Source organism: Salmo trutta, chromosome 3 (assembly GCF_901001165.1).
Source record: "Salmo trutta chromosome 3, fSalTru1.1, whole genome shotgun sequence".
Lineage (NCBI taxonomy): Eukaryota > Metazoa > Chordata > Actinopteri > Salmoniformes > Salmonidae > Salmo > Salmo trutta.
In genome coordinates, this window is record NC_042959.1 from 7,278,642 (window position 1) to 7,304,441 (window position 25,800).

The 25,800-nt window shown below is 43.2% G+C and overlaps 1 protein-coding gene and 1 long non-coding RNA gene across 2 annotated transcripts; one reads left to right on the forward strand and one right to left on the reverse strand.

Moving 5' to 3' along the window:
* Positions 1-13,652: 13,652 nt before the first annotated feature.
* LOC115164668 (uncharacterized) lies at positions 13,653-14,278 on the forward strand. Its single transcript, XR_003869965.1, has 2 exons — positions 13,653-13,712; positions 13,924-14,278. It is a non-coding gene; the product is annotated as an uncharacterized LOC115164668 (long non-coding RNA).
* Positions 14,279-16,331: 2,053 nt separating this feature from the next.
* slu7 (SLU7 homolog, splicing factor) lies at positions 16,332-24,099 on the reverse strand. Its single transcript, XM_029721742.1, has 13 exons — positions 23,974-24,099; positions 23,513-23,699; positions 23,126-23,279; positions 22,869-22,949; positions 22,415-22,648; positions 22,012-22,176; positions 21,746-21,843; positions 20,719-20,786; positions 19,104-19,243; positions 17,521-17,682; positions 17,147-17,251; positions 16,806-17,024; positions 16,332-16,642 (listed from the first exon to the last, which is right to left on the reverse strand). The coding sequence occupies exons 2-13, from the start codon at positions 23,674-23,676 to the stop codon at positions 16,457-16,459; spliced, it is 1,776 nt and encodes a 591-aa protein (XP_029577602.1). The 5' UTR covers positions 23,677-23,699; positions 23,974-24,099; the 3' UTR covers positions 16,332-16,456.
* Positions 24,100-25,800: the final 1,701 nt, after the last annotated feature.

Sequence of the window (25,800 nt, forward strand, 5' to 3'; positions counted from 1 at the left end):
AGATAGTGAATTTGCGTACGCGAAAAACCGAGTGTACGATGGGAAATGTAGTCCAAAACACGTGACCAAAGTGGGATAATTACGGAAATAACTCATTCTCTAATTGATTTCAATTAAACTAAACTTGTCTCTCAAACACTGGCATTTTGAAAACGGATAGCGCTGTAGAGATGATTAAATCAAGTTTTTATTACAAATCACTATATTAACTTTCTCAAGTGGCATGTGTGTAAAAAACGTTTTCCTTTAGCACATTGTAAAATGTACTATAATAAGATTTATAAGACAAAATAAACCTTTTTAATGGCATGTAACACGTTTAATGCATTCTCGTTTAATTTAGACAGAGAGGAATAATTGCAAGTAGGGAAAAAAAAGAAAAAAAGTTGCATGTAGGAACATCTTAATGCTGAATATAAACAGCACCCCAAAAAAATGTAACTTGAAAATAAAATCCTTTTCCTCATTTTCCCTCCAATCAGCCATAACAAAATCAAATCTAATTTTATTTGTCACATGCACCGAATACAACAGGTATTTCACCTTACAGTGAAATGCTTACTTACAAGCCCTTAACCAGCAATGCAGTTTTAAGAAAAAAAATAGAATCTGTTTATACACTGAACAAAAATTAACACAACATGAAACAATTTCAAAGATTTTACTGAGTTACACTTCATATAATGAAATCGGTGAATTGAAATACATTTAATAGGCCCTAATCTATGGATTTCACATGACTGGAAATACAGATATGCATCTGTTGGTCACAGATACCTTAAAAAAAAGGTAGGGACGTAGATCAGAAAACCAGTCAGTATCTGGTGTGACCACCATTTGCCTCATGCACATTCTCCTTTCGAGTCTATCAGGCCGTTGATTGTGGCCTGTGGAATGTTGTCTGACTCCTCGCCAATGGCTATGCAAAGTTGCTGGATATTGGCGGGAACTGGAAGACGTTGTTGTACACGTAGATACAGAGCATCCCAAACATGCTCAATGGGTGACATGTCTGGTGGGTATGCAGGCCATAGAAGAACTGGGCCATTTTCAGCTTCCAGGATTTATGTACAGATCCTTGCGACATGGGGCCGTGCATTATCATGCTAAAACATGAGGTGATGGCAGAGGATGAATGGCACGACAATGGGCCTCAGGATCTCATCATGGTATCTCTGTGTATTCAAATCGCCATCGCTAAAATGCAACTGTGTTCGTTGTACGTAGCTTATGCTTGCCCATACCATAACCCCACCTCTGCCATGGGGCACTCTGCTCACAACGTTGACATCATCAAACCACTCGCCCACACGACACCATACACACTGTCTGCCATCTGCCCGGTACAGTTGAAACCGGGATTTATCCGTGAAGAGCACACTTCTCCAGCGTGCCAGTGGCTGTTGAAGGTGAGCATCTGACTACTGAAGTCGGTTACGACGCCGAACTGCAGTCAGGTCAAGACCCTGGGGAAGGTGACGAGCACGTAGATGAACTTCACTGAGACAGTTTCTGACAGCTTGTGCAGAAATTCTTTGGTTGTGCAAACCCAAACTTTCATCAGTTGTCCGGGTGGCTGGTCTCAGACGATCCCGCAGGTGAAGAAGCTAGATGTGGAGGTCCTGGGCTGCCGTGGTTACAGGTGGTGTGCGGTAGTGAAGCTGGTTGGAAGTACTGCCAAATTCTATGAAATGACATTGGAGGAGGCTAATAGTAGGGAAATGAACGTTCAATTCTCTGGCAACAGCTCTGGTGGACATTCCTGCAGTCAGCATGCCAATTGAATGCTCAATCAAAACTTAAGACATCTGTGGCATTGTGTTGTGTGACAAAACAGCACATTTTAAATTGGCCTTTTTATTGTCCCCAGCACAAGATACACCTGTGAAACAATCATACTGTTTAATCAGCTTCTTGATATTTCCTCACCTGTCAGGTGGATGGATTATCTTGGCAAAGTATAAATGCTCACTAACAGGGACGTAAACAAATTTGTGCACAAGATTTGAGAGAAATAAGCTTTTTTGTGTGTATGGAACATTTCTGGGATCTTTTATTTCAGCTCATGAAATATGGGACCATAACTTTACATGTTGCGTTTATATTTTTGTTCAGTATAAATACTAAGCAATGAGTACTAGCTGGGCAACAGACAACTCAGTGTCACCTGGTGTCAATATAGGGCATAGCTTTTTCAATAATGTGCAACGATAATACAATTATTACAATTCACTTTTTTAGAAAACATTTTTATTATTGAACAAAACTGAGTGTAAATAGGCTGAACTATAATTGCAATGATTACAGGCAGAATTTTCTTCCCAAATGGACAAGGAAGCAAAAGCAGGTGCCATTGTATTTCAACCCATCAGGATGAAGGTGATGAATCCTCATTGGTCTTCTTGTCCATCTAGTTCAGATACTCCTGGTCTGCATAGATCAGGAACCCAGTAAACAGACTATCTGTCCAGGAGGGGTCATAGAATAACCCATTCTGTTCAGAGTAGAAGATCTGCAGCCAAACCTGGTCCTGACGCTCTTACCAGAGAACCGTGGCAGCGGACGCTGGATCCCAGTTTTGGCATCAAACGTCTTGATCTTGCACTGCCCCGTTGTGCACCGGCCTGATCGCCAAGTGCTCGTTGGCCAGTGTGATGTCATAAGTGAAGTAGTAGACTCCCGGGACAGAGCAGACAAACTTCCCAGTTGTGGCGTTGTAGTTGTTCCCCCTCGTTCAGTAGAATCCGTTTGAACCGGATCGGGAGACGCTTTTTGGGAGAAGGCAGACCGGGCTGAGTTGGTGCCGCAGTTACATCCCCCATGAGCCCCGCTCACCCGTGTCCCCCGTCTCCCCCTTGGTGCCCCCCAGTCCGGCCAAACCTGGGGCCCCACGCGGGCCCTTCAGCCCTCGGCGGTCCATGCTTGCCTACCACGCCCTCACGACCTTTAACCAGAGTTTACATTGTTTCCCGGGCCTGCCCTGTTCACCTGAAGATCAGACAGAGACAGGGACTGGCTAATTCACATTCATTTAGTCACACCAGACAGCTCACAATACAGTGTACTGCATAGGAACACAACATTAAAGCTAACACAGGAAGTAATATCAAGGACTACAAGAGTGGTAGTGGTTAGCGTGACCTAAAGACTCATGTTAGCTCCCAAATGTAATGCCTTTCGGCTTCAGCTCAGTGGGTTAACTAACAGGTAATACCTATACTGTAGGCTTCAGCTCAGTGGGTTAACTAACAGGTAATACCTATTCTGTAGGCTTCAGCTCAGTGGGCTAACTAACAGGTAATACCTCTACTGTAGGCTTCAGCTCAGTGGGTTAACTAACAGGTAATACCTATTCTGTAGGCTTCAGCTCAGTGGGCTAACTAACAGGTAATACCTATTCTGTAGGCTTCAGCTCAGTGGGCTAACTAACAGGTAATACCTCTACTGTAGGCTTCAGCTCAGTGGGCTAACTAACGGGTAATACTTATTCTGTAGGCTTCAGCTCAGTGGGCTAACGGGTAATACCTATTCTGTAGGCTTCAGCTCAGTGGTCTAACAGGTAATACCTCTACTGTAGGCTTCAGCTCAGTGGGCTAACTAACTCAGCCTTGAGTTGTACTACAGTACTTGGTTTCAGACCCAGCCCAGGCTACTACCTGGATGCTACCATTAGGCTTCTTACCTCTGTCACCCCTCCCCCTTCTCTCCTTACCTGTCTGTCACCCTTCTCTCCATCTCTGCTTTCCTCAGTCACCCTTCTCCCCCTTCTCTTCATCCCTGCGAACCTCAGTCACCACTCTCCTCCTTCTCTCCATCCCTGCCTACATCTGCCACCCTTCTCCCCCTTCTCTTCATCCCTGCGAACCTCAGTCACCACTCTCCCCCTTCTCTCCATTCCCCCATCCAGGCCATCCTTCCCTGGGGTACTCCGGGGATCCTGGGTTCCACCGGGCCTGATGTCCGGGTAGACTACACACCAGCTGGGAAGAATGGATGGTGATGTTGTGGCCCTTCATGTACAAAGGGTGTGTAGTCTGGATCTGGGACTGGGAGGTAGTGATGGTGATGGATAGCAAGCACACCATGAGAGACAGCTGGAGCATGGTGGTAGCTGAAAAAATAAGGGAGGCATTTTGAAATTATCAGTTGGAAAGCTGTGGTTGTAGAGATCATCAGCACCGATGCATTACACTGCTGGCTTATAGCCCAAACACACTGCTGTCATCAGCCAGAGGTTCGCTGACCAAAACAGCACCGATGCATTACACTGCTGTCATCAACCAGAGGTTCGCTGACCAAAACAGCACCGATGCATTACACTGCTGTCATCAACCAGAGGTTCGCTGACCAAAACAGCACCGATGCATTACACTGCTGTCATCAACCAGAGGTTCGCTGACCAAAACATCACTGAGGCATTACACTGCTGTCATCAACCAGAGGTTCGCTGACCAAAACAGCACTGAGGCATTACACTGCTATCATCAACCAGAGGTTCGCTGACCAAAACAGCACTGAGGCATTACACTGCTATCATCAACCAGAGGTTCGCTGACCAAAACAGCACCGAGGCATTACACTGCTGGCTAATATCCCAAGCACACTGCTGTCATCAGCCAGAGGTTCGCTGGCCAAAACAGAGATTTCACAAATATTTATGAGACAGTGTATGGCTAATTTACTCGGCTGCACAATTTTTTAATTAAATTTTTTTATTTCACCTTTATTTAACCAGGTAGGCTAGTTGAGAACAAGTTCTCATCTACAACTGCGACCAGGCCAAGAATAAAGCAAAGCAGTTCGACACATACAACAGCACAGAGTTACACATGGAATAAACAAAACATATAGTCAATAATACAGTTGCAGATGCTGGCACTAAGACCGCACTCAGTCAGCTGTATAAGGAAATAAGCAAACAGGAAACCATTCACCCAGAGGCGGCACTCCTAGTGGCCGGAGACTTTAATGCAGGGAAACTTAAATCAATTCTACCAAATTTCCATCAACATGTTAAATGTGAAACCAGAGGGAAAAAAATTCTAGATCACCTGTACTCCACACACAGAGACGCGTACAAAGCTCTCCCTCGCCCTCCATTTGGTAAATCCGACCACTACTCTATCCTCCTGATTTCTGCTTACAAGCAAAAATTAAAGCAGGAAGCACCAGTGACTCGGTCGATAAAAAAGTGGTCAGATGAAGCAGATGCTAAACTACAGGACTGTTTTGCTATCACAGACTGGAACATGTTCCGGGATTCTTCCGATGGCATTGAGTAGTACACCACATGTGACTGGCTTTATCAATAAGTGCATCGAGGACGTCGTCCCAACAGTGACTGTACGTACATACCCCAACCAGAAGCCATGGATTACAGACAACATTCGCACTGAGCTAAAGGGTAGAGCTGCCGCTTTCAAGGTGCGGGACTCTAACCCGGAAGCTTACAAGAAATCCTGCTATGCCCTGCGACGAACCATCAAACAGGCAAAGCGTCAATACAGGGCTAAGATTGAATCATACTACACCGGCTCCGATCCTTGTCTTATTTGGCAGGGCTTGCTAACTATTACAGACTACAAAGGGAAGCACAGCCGCGAGCTGCCCAGTGACCAGACGAGCTAAATCACTTTTATGCTCGCTTCGAGGCAAGCAACACTGAGGCATGCATGAGAGCATCAGCTGTTCCGGACGACTGTGTGATCACGCTATTTGTAGCCGACGTGAGTAATTCCTTTAAACAGGAAAACATACACAAGGCTGCGGGGCCAGACGGATTACCAGGACGTGTGCTCCGGGCATGTGCTGACCAACTGGCAGGTGTCTTCACTGACATTTTCAACATGTCCATGTGTCACGACTCCCGCCGAAGTTGGTCCCTTTCCTTGTTCGGGCGGCGTTCGGCGGTCGACGTCACCAGTCTTTTAGCCATCGCCACTCCACCTTTTCATTTTCCATTTGTTTTGTCTTGTTTTCCCACACACCTGGTTTACATCCCCTCATTACTCTACATGTATTTTATCCTCTGTTCCCCCCATGTCTGTGTGTGGTACTGTTTGTTGTAATGTGTATGTGCACTCTAGACTGCTTTTCGACGGGTTATTTCGACCCGTATTTTGTCGTTCTGGGTACAGTTTGTTTTGCCTTATTAAAGTGCTCCAGTTGTTACCCATTTCTGCTCTCCTGCGCCTGACTTCCCTGCAGCCAGTTACGCACCTTTTACACCCTGATTGAGTCTGTAACACTAACATGTTTCAAGCAGACCACCATAGTCCCTGTGCCCAAGAACACAAAGGCAACCTGCCTAAATGACTACAGATGTTACATCCGTAGCCATGAAGTGCTTTGAAAGGTTGGTAATCACTCACATCAACACCATTATCCCAGAAACCCTAGACCCACTCCAATTTGCATACCGCCCAAAGAGATCCACAGATGATGCAACCTCTATTGCACTCCACACTGCCCTTTCCCACCAAGACAAAAGGAACACTTATGTGAGAATGCTATTCATTGACTACAGCTCAGCGTTCAACACCATAGTACCCTCAAAGCTCATCACTAAGCCAAGGATCCTGGGACTAAACACCTCCCTCTGCAACTGGATCCTGGACTTCCTGACGGGCCGCCCCCAGGTGGTGAGCGTAGGTAGCAACACATCTGCCACGCTGATCCTCAACACTGGAGCTCCACAGGGGTGCGTGCTCAGTCCCCTCCTGTACTCCCTGTTCACCCACGACTGCATGGCCAGGCACGACTCCAACACCATCATTAAGTTTGCAGACGACACAACAGCCTGATCACCGACAACGACGAGACAGCCTATAGGGAGGAGGTCAGAGACCTGGCCGGGTGGTGCCAGAATAACAACCTATCCCTCAACGTAACCAAGACTAAGGAGATGATTGTGGACTACAGGAAAAGGAGGACCGAGCACGCCCCCATTCTCATCGACGGGGCTGTAGTGGAGCAGGTTGAGAGCTTCAAGTTCCTTGGTGTCCACATCAACAACAAACTAGAATGGTCCAAACACACCAAGACAGTCGTGAAGAGGGCACGTCAAAGCCTAATCCCACTCAGGAAACTAAAAATATTTGGCATGGGTCCTGAGATCCTCAAAAGGTTCTACAGCTGCAACATCGAGAGCATCCTGACTGGTTGCATCACTGCCTGGTACGGCAATTGCTCGGCCTCTGACTGCAAGGCACTACAGAGGGTAGTGCGTACGGCCCAGTACATCACTGGGGCTAAGCTGCCTGGCGTGTCAGAGGAAGGCCCTAAAAATTGTCAAAGACCCCAGCCACCCCAGTCATAGACTGTTTTCTCTACTACCGCATGGCAAGCGGTACCGGAGTGCCAAGTCTAGGACAACATTTTTTTTTTTACCCACAAGCCATAAGACTCCTGTACAGGTAATGAAATGGCTACCCGGACTATTTGCATTGTGTGCCCCACCCAACCCAACCCCTCTTTTTACGCTGCTGCTACTCTCTGTTTATCATATATGCATAGTCACTTTAACTATACATTCATGAACATACTACCTCAATTGGGCAGAACAACCAGTGCTCCTGCACATTGACTAACCGGGCTGTCTGCATTGTGTCCCGCCACCCACCACCCGCCAACCCCTCTTTTACGCTACTGCTACCCTCTGTTCATCATCTATCATATAGCCCCATATACTACCCACCACTGCGACCTGTATGATCTCGTTGGCTGGCCCTCGCTTCATACTCGTCGCCAAACCCACTGGCTCCAGGTCATCTACAAGTCTCTGCTAGGTAAAGCCCCGCCTTATCCCAGCTCACTGGTCACCATAGCAGCACTCACCCGTAGCACGCGCTCCAGCAGGTATATCTCACTGGTCACCCCCAAAGCCAATTCTTCCTTTGGCCGCCTCTCCTTCCAGTTCTCTGCTGCCAATGACTGGAACGAACTGCAAAAATCTCTGAAGCTGGAGATTTTTACCTCCCTCACTAGCTTTAAGCACCAGCTGTCAGAGCAGCTCACAGATCACTGCACCTGTTCATAGCTCATCTGTAAATAGCTCACCTGTAAATAGCCCATCCAATCTACCTCATCCACATACTGTATCTATTTATTTATCTTGCTCCTTTGCACCCCAGTATCTCAACTTGCACATTCATCTTCTGCACATTCTACCATTCCAGTGTTTAATTGCTATATTGTAATTACTTTGCCACCATGGCCTATTTATTGCCTTAACTCTCTTATCCTACCTCATTTGCACATGCTGTATATAGATTTTTCTACTGTATTATTGATTGTATGTTTGTTTATTCCATGTGTAACTCTGTGTTGGTGTATGTGTCGAACTGCTTTGCTTTATCTTGGCCAGGTCGCAGTTGCAAATGAGAACTTGTTCTCAACTAGCCTACCTGGTTAAATAAAGGTGAAATAAATAAAATAAATATATGGATAGTCACTTTAACCATATCTACATACTACCTCAATCAGCCTGACTAACTGGTGTCTGTATGTAGCCTCGCTACTTTTATAGCCTCGCTACTGTATATAGCCTGTCTTTATACTGTTGTTTTATTTCTTTACCTACCTATTGTTCACCTAATACAATTGTTGCACTATTGGTTAGAGCCTGTAAGTAAGCATTTCACTGTAAGGTCTACTACACCTGTTGTATTTGGCGCATGTGACAAATAAACTTTGATTTGATTTGGAATACTCTTATTGCAATGTCAATGGCTCTTAAAAAGAGCCTTTGGTTGTGGATAGTGTAGTCTATGGTGTTGCCAGGGAACAGCACCCTCTTCGAAGAAGTAGGAGGTGAAGATCTGCTGCACGGATTGCCTCTTGCTGCGTTGTTGGACCCCATCCTTGAAACATCCTGCAGAGCAGCAGACTGATATTTCATTCACTTAGCTAGCTGTCTATACAGTATGTGAAGTTTGCTAGATAGCTAGCTAGCCAACTAGCTAGCACATTTAGCAGCTCATATGAGTTAGCCTGCACTGTAGGTAGTTAGATAAAAAATTTCTAAATGAATTTTCTTACTTGAATTGGTTCTCCTAGCCATGTGGACAATTGGAAACAGGGCAGCAACGTTTGTTTGTCACCAGAGCGTTTTAGAGGATATTACTATTGAACTATGTATCCATTTAATAACCAGACCTTCATACAAACTGCTGAATTCTTGACAAAATCGAACATGCTGCTATATGCTGCCAGCACGCCCACAAGCGAGTCACACTGGGCGGCCTAAGCGGCACGAGGCAATTTACAGCGCAATTTACCGTACATTCACCATTAGTGACAATTGGTGGAATAAATACATTTTATATATTCCCATTCTGTTTGTGAATAATTTTATCTCACTACGCACTGAAAATGTCATATATCACTGAAAGTATAGGTGATGTAAGTGCTGTTTAAAGAAAATAAATTGGCTCACACTTTTGGTACCTAAGAAGTGCCAAGCACTGCAGACAAATAGTTGCTGCAAAAATACTTAGCTTGGCCCATGTCTGGTATGGGTTTGTGCTTGTCTCATCAGTGGAACCTGAAACAGGACATGGGAGAGAGACAACAGGACAGGAGGGAGAGACACCTCTACATGCATCATCTTCGATCGTCTGATTCACAAACCAACAATGTCATTGTTCAATGGTCCCCATCTCTGGAATAGTTATATATTAGCTGTTTCTTTGCATGCCAATTAGTTTGAGGGCTTAATCACAATTGTATCATGTGTTTTATTTAGTTGACATTGTGGTTTTATTCTGTGAAGCATTGCCAACACAGTGCTTCACCCTCTTCTTCCAGCGGGGAGATTTTGATGGGTTTTCTCTGGTTCTTGTGTCTGGACACATCTGGTAATCCTCAGAGTTTTTGCATGGAGCCGCCTTCAATGATCTTTGTTTTTCAGATTTCTCATTGTTATGGTGATAACCTGAGAAGTTGACGGTATAGTGCCTATCAAAACATCACCTAATGCAATTTGTCCCCTTGGCACAACTGTCCAAAGCTGTCAATCAATCACGAGCCTAGGGAATCAAGTGTCAGATTAAATTTCACACAATAACCGGTGAGAGAAAAGCCTCAAAACCAATACATTCAGCTTTCATCTTAAACTTTGCTTAATTTATTTATTTACATTACAAGGATTGTCAGAGGGTAATCTTGTTGAGTTGGTTGAAACTAATTACCTCATGGTGAAAGTATTTGTTGGCAGAGAGAGAACTATTGCTGAAACAGGGTGGATGTTCATGTTTTGCATTTGTGGTTAAAATACACACAGGATTTCTTTCCAGTGCTGCACTTCAGAGATGGTATTTCGACTTGACATTGGAGTATTATGTAGGCGGTAAGGTTGTGCTTCTGTTCTGTGGAACTGAAGGGTTGGGCAACCCATAAAAATGCTGCTCTTTATCAAGTTGACCTCTTCAGTTGGTGAGTAGCATACATGTTTTGTCTTTCTCTATTCCTTCAGCATGTTCCCTAATGATGTCATAATGTGTAAGAGATGTTCCCTAACGCTGTCATAATGTGAGAGATGTTCCCTAACGATGGCATAATGTGTGAGAGATGTTCCCTAACGATGTCATAATGTGTGAGAGATGTTCCCTAACGACGGCATAATCGTTAGGGAACATTATGACATCGCTAGGGAACATCTCACACATTATGCCATCGTTAGGGAACATCTCTCACATTATGCCATCGTTAGGGAACATCTCACACATTATGCCATCGTTAGGGAACATCTCTCACACATTATGAGATCGTTAGGGAACATCTCTCACACATTATGCCATCGTTAGGGAACATCTCTCACATTATGCCATCGTTAGGGAACATCTCACACATTATGCCATCGTTAGGGAACATCTCTCACACATTATGAGATCGTTAGGGAACATCTCTCACACATTATGACAGCGTTAGGGAACATCTCTCACACATTCTGACATCGTTAGGGAACATCTCTCACACATTATGACATCGTTAGGGAACATCTCTCACACATTCTGACATCGTTAGGGAACATCTCTCACACATTCTGACATCGTTAGGGAACATCTCTCACACATTCTGACATCGTTAGGGAACATCTCACACACATTATGACATCGTTAGGGAACATCTCTCACACATTCTGACATCGTTAGGGAACATCTCTCACACATTATGACATCGTTAGCGAACATCTCTCACACATTCTGACATCGTTAGGGAACATCTCTCACACATTATGACATCGTTAGGGAACATCTCTCACACATTATGCCATCGTTAGGGAACATCTCTCACATTATGACAGCGTTAGGGAACATCTCTTACACATTATGACATCATTAGGGAACATGCTGAAGGAATAGAGAAAGACAAAACATGTATGCTACTCACCAACTGAAGAGGTCAACTTGATAAAGAGCAGCATTTTTATGGGTTGCCCAACCCTTCAGTTCCACAGAACAGAAGCACAACCTTACCGCCTACATAATACTCCAATGTCAAGTCGAAATACCATCTCTGAAGTGCAGCACTGGAAAGAAATCCTGTGTGTATTTTAACCACAAATGCAAAACATGAACATCCACCCTGTTTCAGTAATAGTTCTCTCTCTGCCAACAAATACTTTCACCATGAGGTAATTAGTTTCAACCAACTCAACAAGATTACCCTCTGACAATCCTTGTAATGTAAATAAATAAATTAAGCAAAGTTTAAGATGAAAGCTGAATGTATTGGTTTTGAGGCTTTTCTCTCACCGGTTATTGTGTGAAATTTAATCTGACACTTGATTCCCTAGGCTCGTGATTGATTGACAGCTTTGGACAGTTGTGCCAAGGGGACAAATTGCATAGGTGATGTTTTGATAGGCACTATACCGTCAACTTCTCAGGTTATCACCATAACAATGAGAAATCTGAAAAACAAAGATCATTCAAGGCGGCTCCATGCAAAAACTCTGAGGATTACCAGATGTGTCCAGACACAAGAACCAGAGAAAACCCATCAAAATCTCCCCGCTTGAAGAAGAGGGTGAAGCACTGTGTTGGCAATGCTTCACAGAATAAAACCACTAAATAAAACACATGATACAATTGTGATTAAGCCCTCAAACTAATTGGCATGCAAAGAAACAGCTAATATATAACTATTCCAGAGATGGGGACCATTGAACAATGACATTGTTGGTTTGTGAATCAGAAGATCGAAGATGATGCATGTAGAGGTGTCTCTCCCTCCTGTCCTGTTGTCTCTCTCCCATGTCCTGTTTCAGGTTCCACTGATGAGACAAGCACAAACCCATACCAGACATGGGCCAAGCTAAGTATTTTTGCAGCAACTATTTGTCTGCAGTGCTTGGCACTTCTTAGGTACCAAAAGTGTGAGCCAATTTATTTTCTTTACACAGCACTTACATCACCTATACTTTCAGTGATATATGACATTTTCAGTGCGTAGTGAGATAAAATTATTCACAAACAGAATGGGAATATATAAAATGTATTTATTCCACCAATTGTCACTAATGGTGAATGTACGGTAAATTGCGCTGTAAATTGTCTCGTGCGGCTTAGGCCGCCCAGTGTGACTCGCTTGTGGGCGTGCTGGCAGCATATAGCAGCATGTTCGATTTTGTCAAGAATTCAGCAGTTTGTATGAAGGTCTGGTTATTAAATGGATACATAGTTCAATAGTAATATCCTCTAAAACGCTCTGGTGACAAACAAACGTTGCTGCCCTGTTTCCAATTGTCCACATGGCTTGGAGAACCAATTCAAGTAAGAAAATTAATTTAGAAAAAAATGTTAAAAAATTATTATTATCTAACTACCTACATACAGTGCAGGCTAACTCAGATGAGCTGCTAAATGTGCTAGCTAGTTGGCTAGCTAGCTATCTAGCAAACTTCACATACTGTATAGACAGCTAGCTAAGTGAATGAAATATCAGTCTGCTGCTCTGCAGGATGTTTCAAAGATGGGGTCCAACAACGCAGCAAGAGGCAATCCGTGCAGCAGATCTTCACCTCTTACTTCTTCGAAGAGGGTGCTGTTCCCTGGCAACACCATAGACTACACTATCCACAACCAAAGGCTCTTTTAAGAGCCATTCACATTGCAATAAGAGTATTCTTCCATTTACGTCACTGTCAACTGCAGTTATTCAATTCCCTTTTGATTTCTACTTCTCAGGTGAGGGTGCTGTTTAGGTAAGGGTGTGATGTCTGTACAAAAACAAAACAGGCTATTTTAAATCACCCATATTGAAAAAATGTAGAACAATTAGACAGCCTATAACCCACACCTACACACTCATGTATCAATCTGATTGATGGATTGTGTTGTGCAGTAAACTGGCTCAGGTGTATAACTGTGACTCCTTCCACCTTCAAAGAATAGGCAAGAGGACCAACCATGGTAAGACACTTCATTATTTCTATAACTACGCTGTATTGTTTGTCCTCGTGTGTCCGTTTATGTTTTTCAGCATAAAGTCTCTGCAGCCACTTGGTGTGGTGTGGACACCAGGTGAGGCCACACACAGATTCCTGTTGAACACTGACTCTTTAACTACCTTATTTTCTCAATAAGTCTCTCTCCTTCACTTCATCCCTCTCTCCTCTTCTCCCTCAATCCTCTAGGGTTATATCAGCTGTGTCGGTGAACCCCTGAGGCATTAGGACTGGCTACATAGAGGGCACAGCATGATCAGAGGTGAGAGGTCACTTGGTTGGGTCAACAGGACATACTATTAAAGAGATGCTTTACATTGAAATACAGATAGAGATGTAGTAGTCCCAGAGTTAATGATCCAAGGTCTGTTTTGCATTTCACCTCCTGATGATTATGATAACTAACAAAGTTAGAATAAAAAATAAAAACAAGTCTTAAACATGCTCTCTCTCCATCTGTCTCTCGTCTGCAGATACGTTTTGATGTGAGAGAGGATGCCAACCCCCATTCCCATCATCACCACCTCACCCACTCTTATCCTTCGGGCTGACTAGAGACACTATTATATAATTGTGATGAAATGAGAAAATATTTGAGTTGCACTGATTCATTAACCATATGCTGCCTTCCCTGCTCCTAAGTTCATAACTCTTTCCCTTTGTCTTTTACACCTCTCTTCCTGTGCATTATAATGCACAACAGATGTGCATTGAAGTACAGATTGAACTTGTATTTATAATATTACAATTATATTTGTAATGCATGTATTTATAACCCTTTGATAATGCACTTTCAATAAAGCGTTTCACATTCTCTACTGGTTGAAATTAAGTCTCATTTGATTTAATACTACACCTATCCTGTTTATCAGATCAATGCAGATGAAGGGCATCAGATATTGAGATGAACCAGTTTTAGAGTATTTACATGATGATTAGGAAGTGTAGTGTAATGTTTTAAATTATATTTCCATATATGATTTACAAATCAGCCTTTAAGTAGTTAAATCATGTTTCTAGTCTAATGCATAGTTACAATGTGTAACCATTGATGTCCCAGGACCAAGATTGGTAAACACTGCTGAAGTGTATAATTGTAATACATACATGCAGACACAGCATCATACAAAGACTGGAATGTAATACTCCTGGTATTGGATATGAGTTTAAAATAATCTGTCTTTTATACCTGAACTGCACTTTTATTTGCCAAGGTAGAGTTACATGATCAGTGAATATATTAAATATACAGGCTACAATGTGGGGATCTCATGCATGGTAATAAATACATGTATATACGACTTGCATCCTTGGCACAAAGTTATATTATATTCTACTCAATCCATAGGCTTCATTAATGTCATTCAGACTGTTGTGAAGTTGATACAACTGGCTATGATAGCTGAGGTTCATAGGTTCTGAACTAATATGTATACCAAGTGTTTGGGCCCATACACAGATCAGCTAGATAGCTAGCTACACATCCATAGGCATACAGGTATTTTTTTTATATTCCACTGCACAATAAGCAAGAACATAGCTAGCTACGTTATTTCATCTATCTGCACTGCATGGCAAATATCAGCAAAGCAAGCTTACAAAATTGTACATTAAATTTGCAGTAAACGCTTTAGCTAGCTAGATTCTTTACATCCACTGTTTCACAAGATGACAGCCTGGTTTGCTGGTTGTTTCAGGAGTCCCTAAAAACAAACCAGAATTACAATTTCATACCCATGTCACAACACCCATAAAGCTAGCCAGCTAGCTGGTTAATGTTAGCTAGTCAGCTAGCTTGCTAAATTGCGATTTTCCTAAGTTAACTTCACGATTAAAAAAATATGCATAATCGTTTGTCTCTACATTAACTAACATATTCCTCTCAACAGTATTTTTTTTTTATTCGTTATAATCACTTACATTTGTTTCCATCCTAGTATTTTTGTCAGCCATCTTCCCTGAAGTCTCCTGCCTTGGGTCGCACAGCTTCAAAATCGTCATGGAAACCGCTCCATATGATTGGTCATCGCTCAGCGGTCGCCGCTGGTGATTTTCACAAAGTTGGTAAAAGTTGTAACTTTTTCGCCACCTTCGCACCGCCCTCTCCGCTTTCCTTCCATTGAAATGAATGGGGAAAACGGTGTTTCACCGCGCGGCATCCTGTGCTAGTGTATCATGCCCGTAAAAAGAGAACCAAGGGAAGTCATGCTTTTTATTGGATAAACGGTCGTTTGAAAGTTCAAAATTCATTCTAAATGTACAAATATGAAAGAAAATAACATTCTACCACATTGATAGACTTAATAATAAAAAGACAACCATGATCTTGAGGCGTAAGAACATTAACCAAAGAACAGGAGGTTGGGTTCCAGAGTGTGGTAGAAGGAGAGGGTAGGGTTATAGGAGAGAATATGGTAGAGGTAGGAGGAGAGGGTAGGGTAGAGGTAGGAGGAGAGGGTAGGGTAGAGGTAGGAGGAGAGGGTAGGGATCGAGGTAGGAGGAGAGGGTAGGGAACGAGGTAGAAGGAGAGGGTAGGGTTATAGGAGAGAATATGGTAGAGGTAGGAGGAGAGGGTAGGGGTCAAGGTAGGGTAACAGGATAGGGTAGAGGTAGGAGGAGAGGGTAGGGGATAGGAGATAATAGGGTAGAGGTAGGAGGAGATAATAGGGTAGAGGTAGGAGGAGAGGGTAGGGGTCAAGGTAGGGTGACAGGATAGGGTAGAGGTAGGAGGAGAGGGTCGAGGTAGAAGTATAGGAGAGAATAGGGTAGAGGTAGAAGAGGGTAGGGGTATAGGAGAGGATAGGGGTAGGGGTAGGAGAGGAGGGAAGGGATTTAGGGGAGTAGAGGGTAGGGTACAGGGGTGGGAGAAGACGGGTACAGGGGGTAGGGGTATAGGAGAGGGTACAGAGGTGGAAGGAGAAGGGGTACAGGGGTGGGAGGAGATGGTAGAGGGTATACTGTAGGTAGGGGCGAGCATAGAGTATGGGGTTGTCACTATCCCTCTTATCACTGTCCCAGCTCCAGGAAGTTGGCCATGGGGTCGTCTTCCCTGGAGCGTTTCATCCTGAAGGCCTCCATCTCCTCCTCCGTTGGCTCCTTGATCTCCTGCAGGCTGTTGTACTTCCTCTTCCTCTCATCCACCTTCATCATCTCCTCTACCTGCTTCAGACGCACGTCCTCTGCAGCCAGGGCCTGGGGCGAGAGGGAGGTAGGGGGTAAGGGGGAGGTAGGAGGATGAGAGAGGGAGGTAGGGGGGTGAGATATAGTCAGGTAGGAGTACAAGCAAAGGGGACTGACATGTACATAAACACACAGGCATTGACACAAACATCAAAGCAAAGAAGTCAAAGTTCACCTTGTTCAGTTTCTGTTTCTTCTTCTCCTCATCTTCCTCCTCAGAGTCGCTGCTGTCTGAGCCGTGCTTCTTCTTCTTCTGCTGCTTCTTCTTCTTCTGCTGCTTTTTCTTCTTCTTCTCTTTAAGTTTCTCCCTGTGCATCTCCAGTAGAGTCTTAGGCTCCTTCTCTTCCTCCTGCTGCTCAAGTCCCTCCTCAAAGGGAACACAGGCCGAGGAGCTCTATAGGGGGAGATACCTGTCAATCATCTCATCCGGGGAAAAAAACATGAGTGTTCATAATTGACTACGCAAATCACATTACCCAAGGCTCAAACATGACTGATGATTAGTGGAATACCGACCGTAGTTTTGATGCCAGCCTCGCCTGTGCAGTAGCTCTGTTTGACCATGGAGTGGCAGCACTTAAAGCCCCAGCAGCCTTCTCTCCAGTATGACCCCCAGATACACTGCAAAGCAAAAACCCAGAAACCCCTGTAAGTATGCATATCTGAATAGATGCTACTGTACAACCTTAATACTGTCCTTTACTCTTTTTTAGTTGGCACAGTTCTTGAACACTCCAATTGTTATTGTCTGACAAAGTCCTTCTAAAAACACCAGCACTGTGCTCCTCCACAAGGGGGCCGTTCAAGAACACTCCAAAGGTTCCTGTCTAACCGGAGACCGTTCTGACTGCGCTCATCTCTACGGGGTTAGTCAGTTCTAGACGCCTCACCGCGTGGTTCTGGATGAGTACGTCCTCTTCGTATTTGGAGCGTGCCACAGCCTTCTCCTGTCCCTTCAGCACGGCACCGTGGCGACTGTACTCCACGTAGTCCTCAGTCTGGGCCAGCAGCAGCTCTCTGGGGGGGGCGTCCAGGTGCTCCTCACCCCCGTACTGAGACACAGTCAGAACACACAGGAGTAACAGTCAGAACACACAGGAGTAACAGTCAGAACACACAGGAGTAACAGTCAGAACACACAGGAGTAACAGTCAGAACACACAGGAGTAACAGTCAGAACACACAGGAGTAACAGTCAGTACACACAGGAGTAACAGTCAGTACACACAGGAGTAACAGTCAGTACACACAGGAGTAACAGTCAGTACACACAGGAGTAACAGTCAGTACACACAGGAGTAACAGTCAGTACACACAGGAGTAACAGTCAGAACACACAGGAGTAACAGTCAGTACACACAGGAGTAACAGTCAGTACACACAGGAGTAACAGTCAGTACACACAGGAGTAACAGTCAGTACACACAGGAGTAACAGTCAGTACACACAGGAGTAACAGCCAGTACACACAGGAGTAACAGTCAGTACACACAGGAGTAACAGTCAGTACACACAGGAGTAACAGCCAGTACACACAGGAGTAACAGCCAGTACACACAGGAGTAACAGCCAGTACACAGTCAGAACACACAGGAGTAACAGCCAGTACACACAGGAGTAACAGTCAGTACACACAGGAGTAACAGTTTTTCAATAGGACCATCAACAAACAAACAAGAATGAAACAAACATTAACTAATGTATGACAGGGTTGGGGTCAATTCCAATTTAATTTGAAATTCCAATTTAATTCACTCAAAGTGAATAATTTACATTGAATTCAATTTCAACTATCTTTAAGTTATAGAATTGAATTAGACTTGTTTGGACTGTTTGAATTGGAATTGTGAAAACATTTAATCTTTGGAATTGAAATTCAATATTTGTACATTTCCCAGTTAAAGGAATTAATGTACTTAGTATCAAAAATGGACAGTAGGATTTGTTTTTAATTATTTAAGCTTACATTTTTGGGGATAATATTGAATTGGGAATTTAATTATTGAATTTGGAATTTAATTATTGGAATTATTATTTATTTTTTTACCTTTATTTAACTAGGCAAGTCAGTTAAGAACAAATTCTTATTTACAATAACAGCCTACCAGGGAACAGTGGGTTAACTGCCATGTTCAAGGGTAGCACGACAGATTTGTACCTTATCAGCTCACGGATTCGATCTTGCAACCTTTTGGTTACTAGTCCAACGCTCTAACCACTAGGCCACGCTGTCGCCCAAAATGTATTTATCTCAATTTAAAGACTGACCTGGAATTAGAATTTAATTAAATAGAATTCACAAGGAGGGGGAATTGAATAAGTATAATTAATCCAAACCCTGCTGTATGAGGAACTTGAAATCATGTTTATTACATTGATGACACTTTTATGGGCTTCACAACTTTCTGCATGCAGTTTATCTACATTGAAAATGAGGCTGGTGAGGATGGATTGCTGTGTATTTATTCTGTACCTTATCCAGGATAGTCTCCTTCTGTTTGTCCTTGAAATCCTCCTTCTTGACCTTGAAGGACTGGTGCAGCAGCTCCAGCTTGGTGGGGTCGGCTTGGAGGTGCACCTCAGAGCCCTTATCATAGGCCTCCCACGCAAAGACTGGAGAGATGGAGGAGATGAGAGGAAGTATGTTTAGTTCCATACAATCTCTTTGCTAGACTAACTGTGAAGAATACTGGCATTAGGATGCTCTCTCTATGGATACCATTTTATGAGCCTAATAAATGAGAAGTGGGGAAATATGGGAGAAAATATGAACAAATATGGTTTAATATGAAGATACACTAGATGACCAAAAGTATGTGGACACCTGCTCGTCGAACATCTCATTCCAAAATTACTGGCATTCATATGGAGTTGGTCCCCCCTTTGCTGCTATAAAAGCCTCCACTCTTCTGGGAAGGCTTTCCACTAGATGTTGTAACGCATTTCCACTGCTCCAGAGTCCAACGTTGGTGAGCTTTACACCACTCGATGCTTGGCTTGCGCATGGTGATCTTAGGCTTATGTGCGGTTGCTCGGCCATGGAAACCCATTTCATGAAGCTCCCGACAAACAGTTCTTGTGCTGACGTTGCTTCCAGAGGCAGTTTGGAACTCAGTAGTAAGTATTGCAACCAAGGACAGACTATTTTTACGTGCTACATGCTTCAGCACTCTGGGGTCCCATTCTGTGAGCTCGTGTGACCTACCACTTCGTGACTGAGCCGTTGTTGCTCCTAGACATTTCCACTTCTTAATAACATCACTTACAGTTGACCGGGGCAGCTCTAGCAGGGCAGAAATTTAATGAACTGACTTGTTGGAAAGGTGGCATCCTCTGACAGCTCTTCAGTAAGACCATTCTACTGCCAATGTTTGTCTATGGAGATTGCTTGGCTGTGTGCTGAATTTTATACACCTGTCAGCAACGGGTGTGGCTGAAATAGCCGAATTCACACGTTTTAAGGGGTGTCCGCATACTTTTGCATATATAGTGTATGTAGAAACTGGTTGTCCAATAGAAATACCTCGATATAACTTCATTTTTGACGAAAATGTGTCAGTTTGTCACTTTGACGAGGTTGGATTAAAAACATGTTCAGTTACTTAAAGGGATAATTCTGGATTTGTGCAATGAAGCCCTTTATCTACTTCCCCAGAGTCAGATTAACTTGTGGATACCATTTGTCTATACGTGCAGTTTGAAGTTGCTAACTAGCGTTAGCTCAATGACTGGATGTCTACGGGAACAGCTAGCATGACGCTAGTTAACATTGGCTCTCGAAACTACCTCTAGACTTCCTTCATACTGGACACAGATAATAAAAATGGTATCAACAAGTTCATCTGACTCTGGGGAATTAGATAAAGGGCTTAATTGCCAAAATTCAGGAAGTATCCCTTTAAGACATTGTCTAGGTTGTGCCTTTAGAAATCGAGAAAATGAACAACTATGTAAGAATTTTCCCCTTGGTCTGCCGAGTATGCTTTGCAAGCGTTCCCGGACGTCTTGCGATGTTGGGTCTCTGTGTTTAGAAACTCAGAGAAAACCCCGTTGGGTCGTTGGCAGGAAAGAGAGACTTTGTGACTCACGCTGTGTCTGTGCCATGGTGACGGTGTCTCCAGAGTAACGTACAAAGTTGTCTCCTGCGAACCCCACACTGCCAAATAAACACGACACAGACAGACACACATTTAGGAAGACAGTTAGGAGATCTCTCAGTGACAACAAAGCATTCTTTCAGACACATCCCAAAGACACAGTGAAAGAAAATAAGCATTTTCACTTCAGCATTCATGACATGTATTTAGTGATTTGGAACATGTAATTACAAAATCATAACACATGGTTTAAGACTCATGATATGTAATTAGAGATTCATGACATGAAGTTAGACTGTTAGTTAAAGGAATAGTAACCTAGTGCTCAGACACCATGCCAGTGTTCCGATAGGGGTTTTCTCGTGGGGAGGTCATTAGCTAAATAGTGCTGAGAGATTAGTGCTTGTTAAGGTCGGTTCGGTTTTGATTATTAAACAATAATACCGGCTTTTCATTTCTCACATTAAATGCACTATGCATTATGTGGGTTTAATTCTGTAACAACATAGAATAAAGTCCCCTGATAGTAGTGACTGCTCATTACTGCTTATCACTTATTAAAAATTAAAAATGAAATATGTTAGTAAACCTTTATTTAACTAGGCAAGTCAGTTAAGAACAAATTCTTATTTACTACGACGGCCTACCCCGACCAAACCCTAACCCGGACGACGCTGGGCCAATTGTGCGCCGCCCTATGGGACTCCCAATCACGGCCGGTAGTGATACAGCCTGGAATCGAACCAGGGTCTGTAGTGACGCCTCTAGCACTGAGATGCAGTGCCTTAGACCGCTGCGCCACTCGGGAGCCCCCAGAGTTGTTGTGTATATTACATTTTATTTTAAGACTTTATTATTTCATTCCAAGTCATCATCGCATTGATCTCACACACACACAAAAATAACTAAATGGTATTCAAATAGTTTAACCAACTTTTGTCAATTTCTTTTAAAGTGAAAAAAGAACCTACATGTTGGTTAGTCGCTCAGCACTATAGTTAAAGGAAGTGTAACCTACTCTTCAGGAACCATGCCAGTGTTCTGGTATGGGTTCTCTCTCATGGCTCGAGTCTTGGGGTCGTAGTAAGCCGAGTCTGGATCCAGATTTCTCAAGTACTACGGGGCGCAAAGTACACAAACGCATAAGTTAACAAATACTTCTTCATCAAAACTTGTCATAATTACAAATGTGTAACTTCTATGGGTGATGAGGGGAAAAACAGATTGAGATGCCCAATGTAGGAAGGCTCACAAAACACCTTCAACATTTATGACTGGACTCACCTTAGCGATGTCTTCTCTGATACGCAGGTTTCTGACTGTGATTCGTCTCTTGGAGTCAAAGTTCTGTCCCGGCATGTCGATGTCATCAGCGTACTTATCTTCATCCTCATCCTCACTGTTTTGCTCCTGTGTGCGTTCGCCATCATCCCACTTTCTTGAGGAGCTCTACAGGAAACAGAGAAGAGTATATCAACACACACCACCAGAAAACAGACAAGCATATAGCATGCATTTACCTACTAGATTGATATTAACCAATCAACCAAATGCATTTTATTTCATTTTGGATAAAGTGCCAACGACCAATATTTAATGCAGTATTTGCAGTCTTCAGCAACATATTTAGTGTGTAGAATAATAAGTGGTATTCAACACAGCTATGTGAGAAAATCTGATGGCTTACTGCTTGGTCCGTGAGTTTACCCGAAGCCAACTCCTCATGGAGTTTCTGAGATTTCAGTGTTTGTTTGGCCTGGTCTACTTTGGCGTACTCCTCCACAATACGCATGTGATCCTCAGGGTCGTAGCCGTTCCAGCGGTCCCTCTTCCCATCGTAGTCCAGATCCAGAGAGATCTGGCTGTGTTCGTCGGGGGCCATGCCGTTACCTGTGAACTTTGCCCCCACCTTTCTGGGCCGCTGAAAAGGGGTAAGGATAGGGATGGATGAATGGATAGATATATATATATATGGATAGGTAGATAGTCAGATGTGGAGCATCATCATTGATTCCAAACCAAGCACATAATACTCTGGCTACATCCAAACAGCACTCTATTCCCTATATAGTACACTACTTTTATAAAGGCAATAGGATGCCACTTGGGTTGCAGAAAATAAAACTAAATGTGGTAAGCACCTCCAAGCAGTCCTTCTTCTTGTGTGTCATGGCACCGCAGTTATCACAAGCTCCCTTCCTGAACTTGGTGCTGATGGCTTTCTGCAGAGAGATACAGGGTCAGGGATCAGGCATACGTTTAAGGATTTAGAACGGAAGACAATTGAATTATGCCTTAACTCAGCTCGTGGCTTTAACTGCTACATGCACAACAGTATTTATTGTAGTTAAGGCTTTACAATGGAAGACAGCTGAATTACAACACTGAATCTGCTCACCTCTTGCACCCCTCTCTTGTACCACTCCTCGATGGAGGAGAACTGTTGTTGCCTCTCCTCCTGGGGCCTCTGGTGCTTTAAGGTGGGTCTCTTAGAGGGGTCGATGTACCAGGGCACTGAGGAGATGTACTGGGGAATGTGAGGGTTGATGTCCCTGGAAACAAGAGGAAGAACAATTAGTCAGCACACTATGCTTCCACAAAAGGAGAACCCACTGGCCCGCTGGTTTCTTTTGTGCGGAATGGTGTGACTAGCTAGCCCAAAGTACTGGAAAACAGAGAGGATTCTCGCTCTTTATATACAAACAGACAGAGAGACTATGAGGTCCAGTTCTGGGCTGTGTGTGTGACCACTCTGATGTGAACTGGTCCAGCTAATTTTACTTACTTTCCCTCTTCATCTACCTCAGCAGGAGCATTTCCCAGTTTTCTCTGTTCCTCTAACTCCTTCTTCTTCCTCCAATCCTCTCTGGTCATCTTCTTGGGTTCTTCCAGACCCACCACCCCATCGGCGCTGGTCGCAGCCGTCGCTGCCTCTTCTTCCTCCGGCATGATTACTGTGATGGGGTCACCGGCTGGGAGTGCACACGACACAAAGCTGGATCAGTCACCTAGCTACTATTAAACGAATACGTGGCTTTCATAAAATGATGCATATTTATGTAGGGATACGGGGCTGATGGTGTAGCTAGCTGGCTTTAAGTTATTGACAAAAACAAAGGTTTCCAACACGCTGGCAGGCTGGTTAGCTAACTTTGGTGCATCCCTCTGTATAATTCAAGTAAGCGACGAAGGTCTGACAAAAATAGACCATACAACTCACTCTGATCAAATGCATGTTTTTCTTACCTTGACAGGATCACCAAAATTAGATACGTTTAGAGACGTAGACTGGAATCGTGGCTTTCGTGACTTGTGTTTACAACATGAACGTCGCCATTTCACAAACCAGGAAGTGACGTCATATCCTGGCAGAGAGGAAGAGGAACATCGGCCTCTCTCCAGCAGCTGGCGTATTTTCCCCGGCCAAGGAAGCAGTTTTTGTATTGAGGTCGAATTTGTTCAACAAAAAAATGAATGCCTTATTTACTACGTGAGGTTTATTTGACCGAGTAGAAGTTTCGTATTTGTTGAAGTTGTTACATTTGTACCGATATAAGTACAACACGTGACTTCCCGGCAACTTTGAGAGAAAACATTTTATATCGGCGTTGTTCCTGGATGGCTATGCATATTCATGATATGAGGCTATAGTAGCGTTGTATTTCTCCCCATTGAATACAGGCGGTTGACGTCAACAACCTTAATCGAATACTAAAATGTGCATGCATTACAATGAGATGTTTCCACCAATAAAAAGAAAGGATAGGCGGGAGCTAGACAGCACGTCCTGTCGCTTCGTGGACAACGACTCCCATTGTTCGGGCGGAGAGATATGCATCTTGTCAGTATATCTATCATCGTTGCGCTGAGCCAGTTGTATGACCATGACTTGTTCGCCACCGACAGGAACGTTTATGACATGTGTCCTTTGATTCATTTCATAGTCATTGTAAAATAAGTTCATCAGTAAATATTCTTTCAAAAGTGGACAACTGGTGAGTGATTTAAAAAAAAATGACAAGAACAACATTTTCTATTGTAAAACTTTACTTATAATATTTATTATACACAAAGGAGTACAGTACAGTTCAGTTCATGAGTCTTCTCTACATGGCATCAATAAACATATCCCCCGTTTCTTCAGAAAATCTATGGTTGTGTTTCAGCTCTCTAAAAAAAACAGGAGGGGCCAGAGAACTCTTCGAAGTAGACCTGTTGGCATAAACATCATCACAGAACACACAATGGAAAAAATACAAAATAAACATTAGAAAAAAAGATAATATTGGTTTGAGAAATACAAAACTAGCCAACAAAAAAAAACCATATATTTATCTGCCCCAGATGTCAAGAGTGAGGCAGAAAGATTTGTTGTTGACATTGATGGGCAAGCCATGTAAAAATGGTAGTGCTTCTGTTTGGGAATTCAGTACATAATTTTCTCATTTAGTTGATATGTGTTGGACCCAATTGATTATTTTAAAAGGCTGAATATTCAGGATTGTAAGGCCAATTGTCTAGTGATTCTCATAGTTGACATTCTAATTCTAAACATCAATTTAACCAATTCTAAAATTCATGAAAATGTAGCAAAGGGTTCTCATTTCAAAAACGTTGGATGAGACTCATGGGAAGGATTGTTATTTCATGGAATTTAACATAACCAGCAACCAATCAAACTGGACCCGTGTGTTTTGTGCGTTGGAAGTGTGCTGCTACATGTTTGAATGCAAAACATATAGGGCAGAACATTACACAAAAGTTATGAACTGAAAGTCTCAGAACAACCTTTCTAAAATGTACAGATGTTTCAGGACACTTCACAGCTTCAGAGTGATGGATAAACCACCCTGTTGGAAAAGCTGCCCGATGAATCAACATTAGTTATGACAGAGAACATGAGACATTCTGCTTGGCTCTTCAGTTAACTGACTTTTAGTGATGCAAGCAACCAGCCTTCCAGCCAGACGATGAAGAGTCTATACTAAGGGTTTTTTGTTAAAATGTTTACAGCACCACAACACTCAATTCAGAGGTATAAAACTCTACTTTAAAAAGTCTAAAAGCACTGTT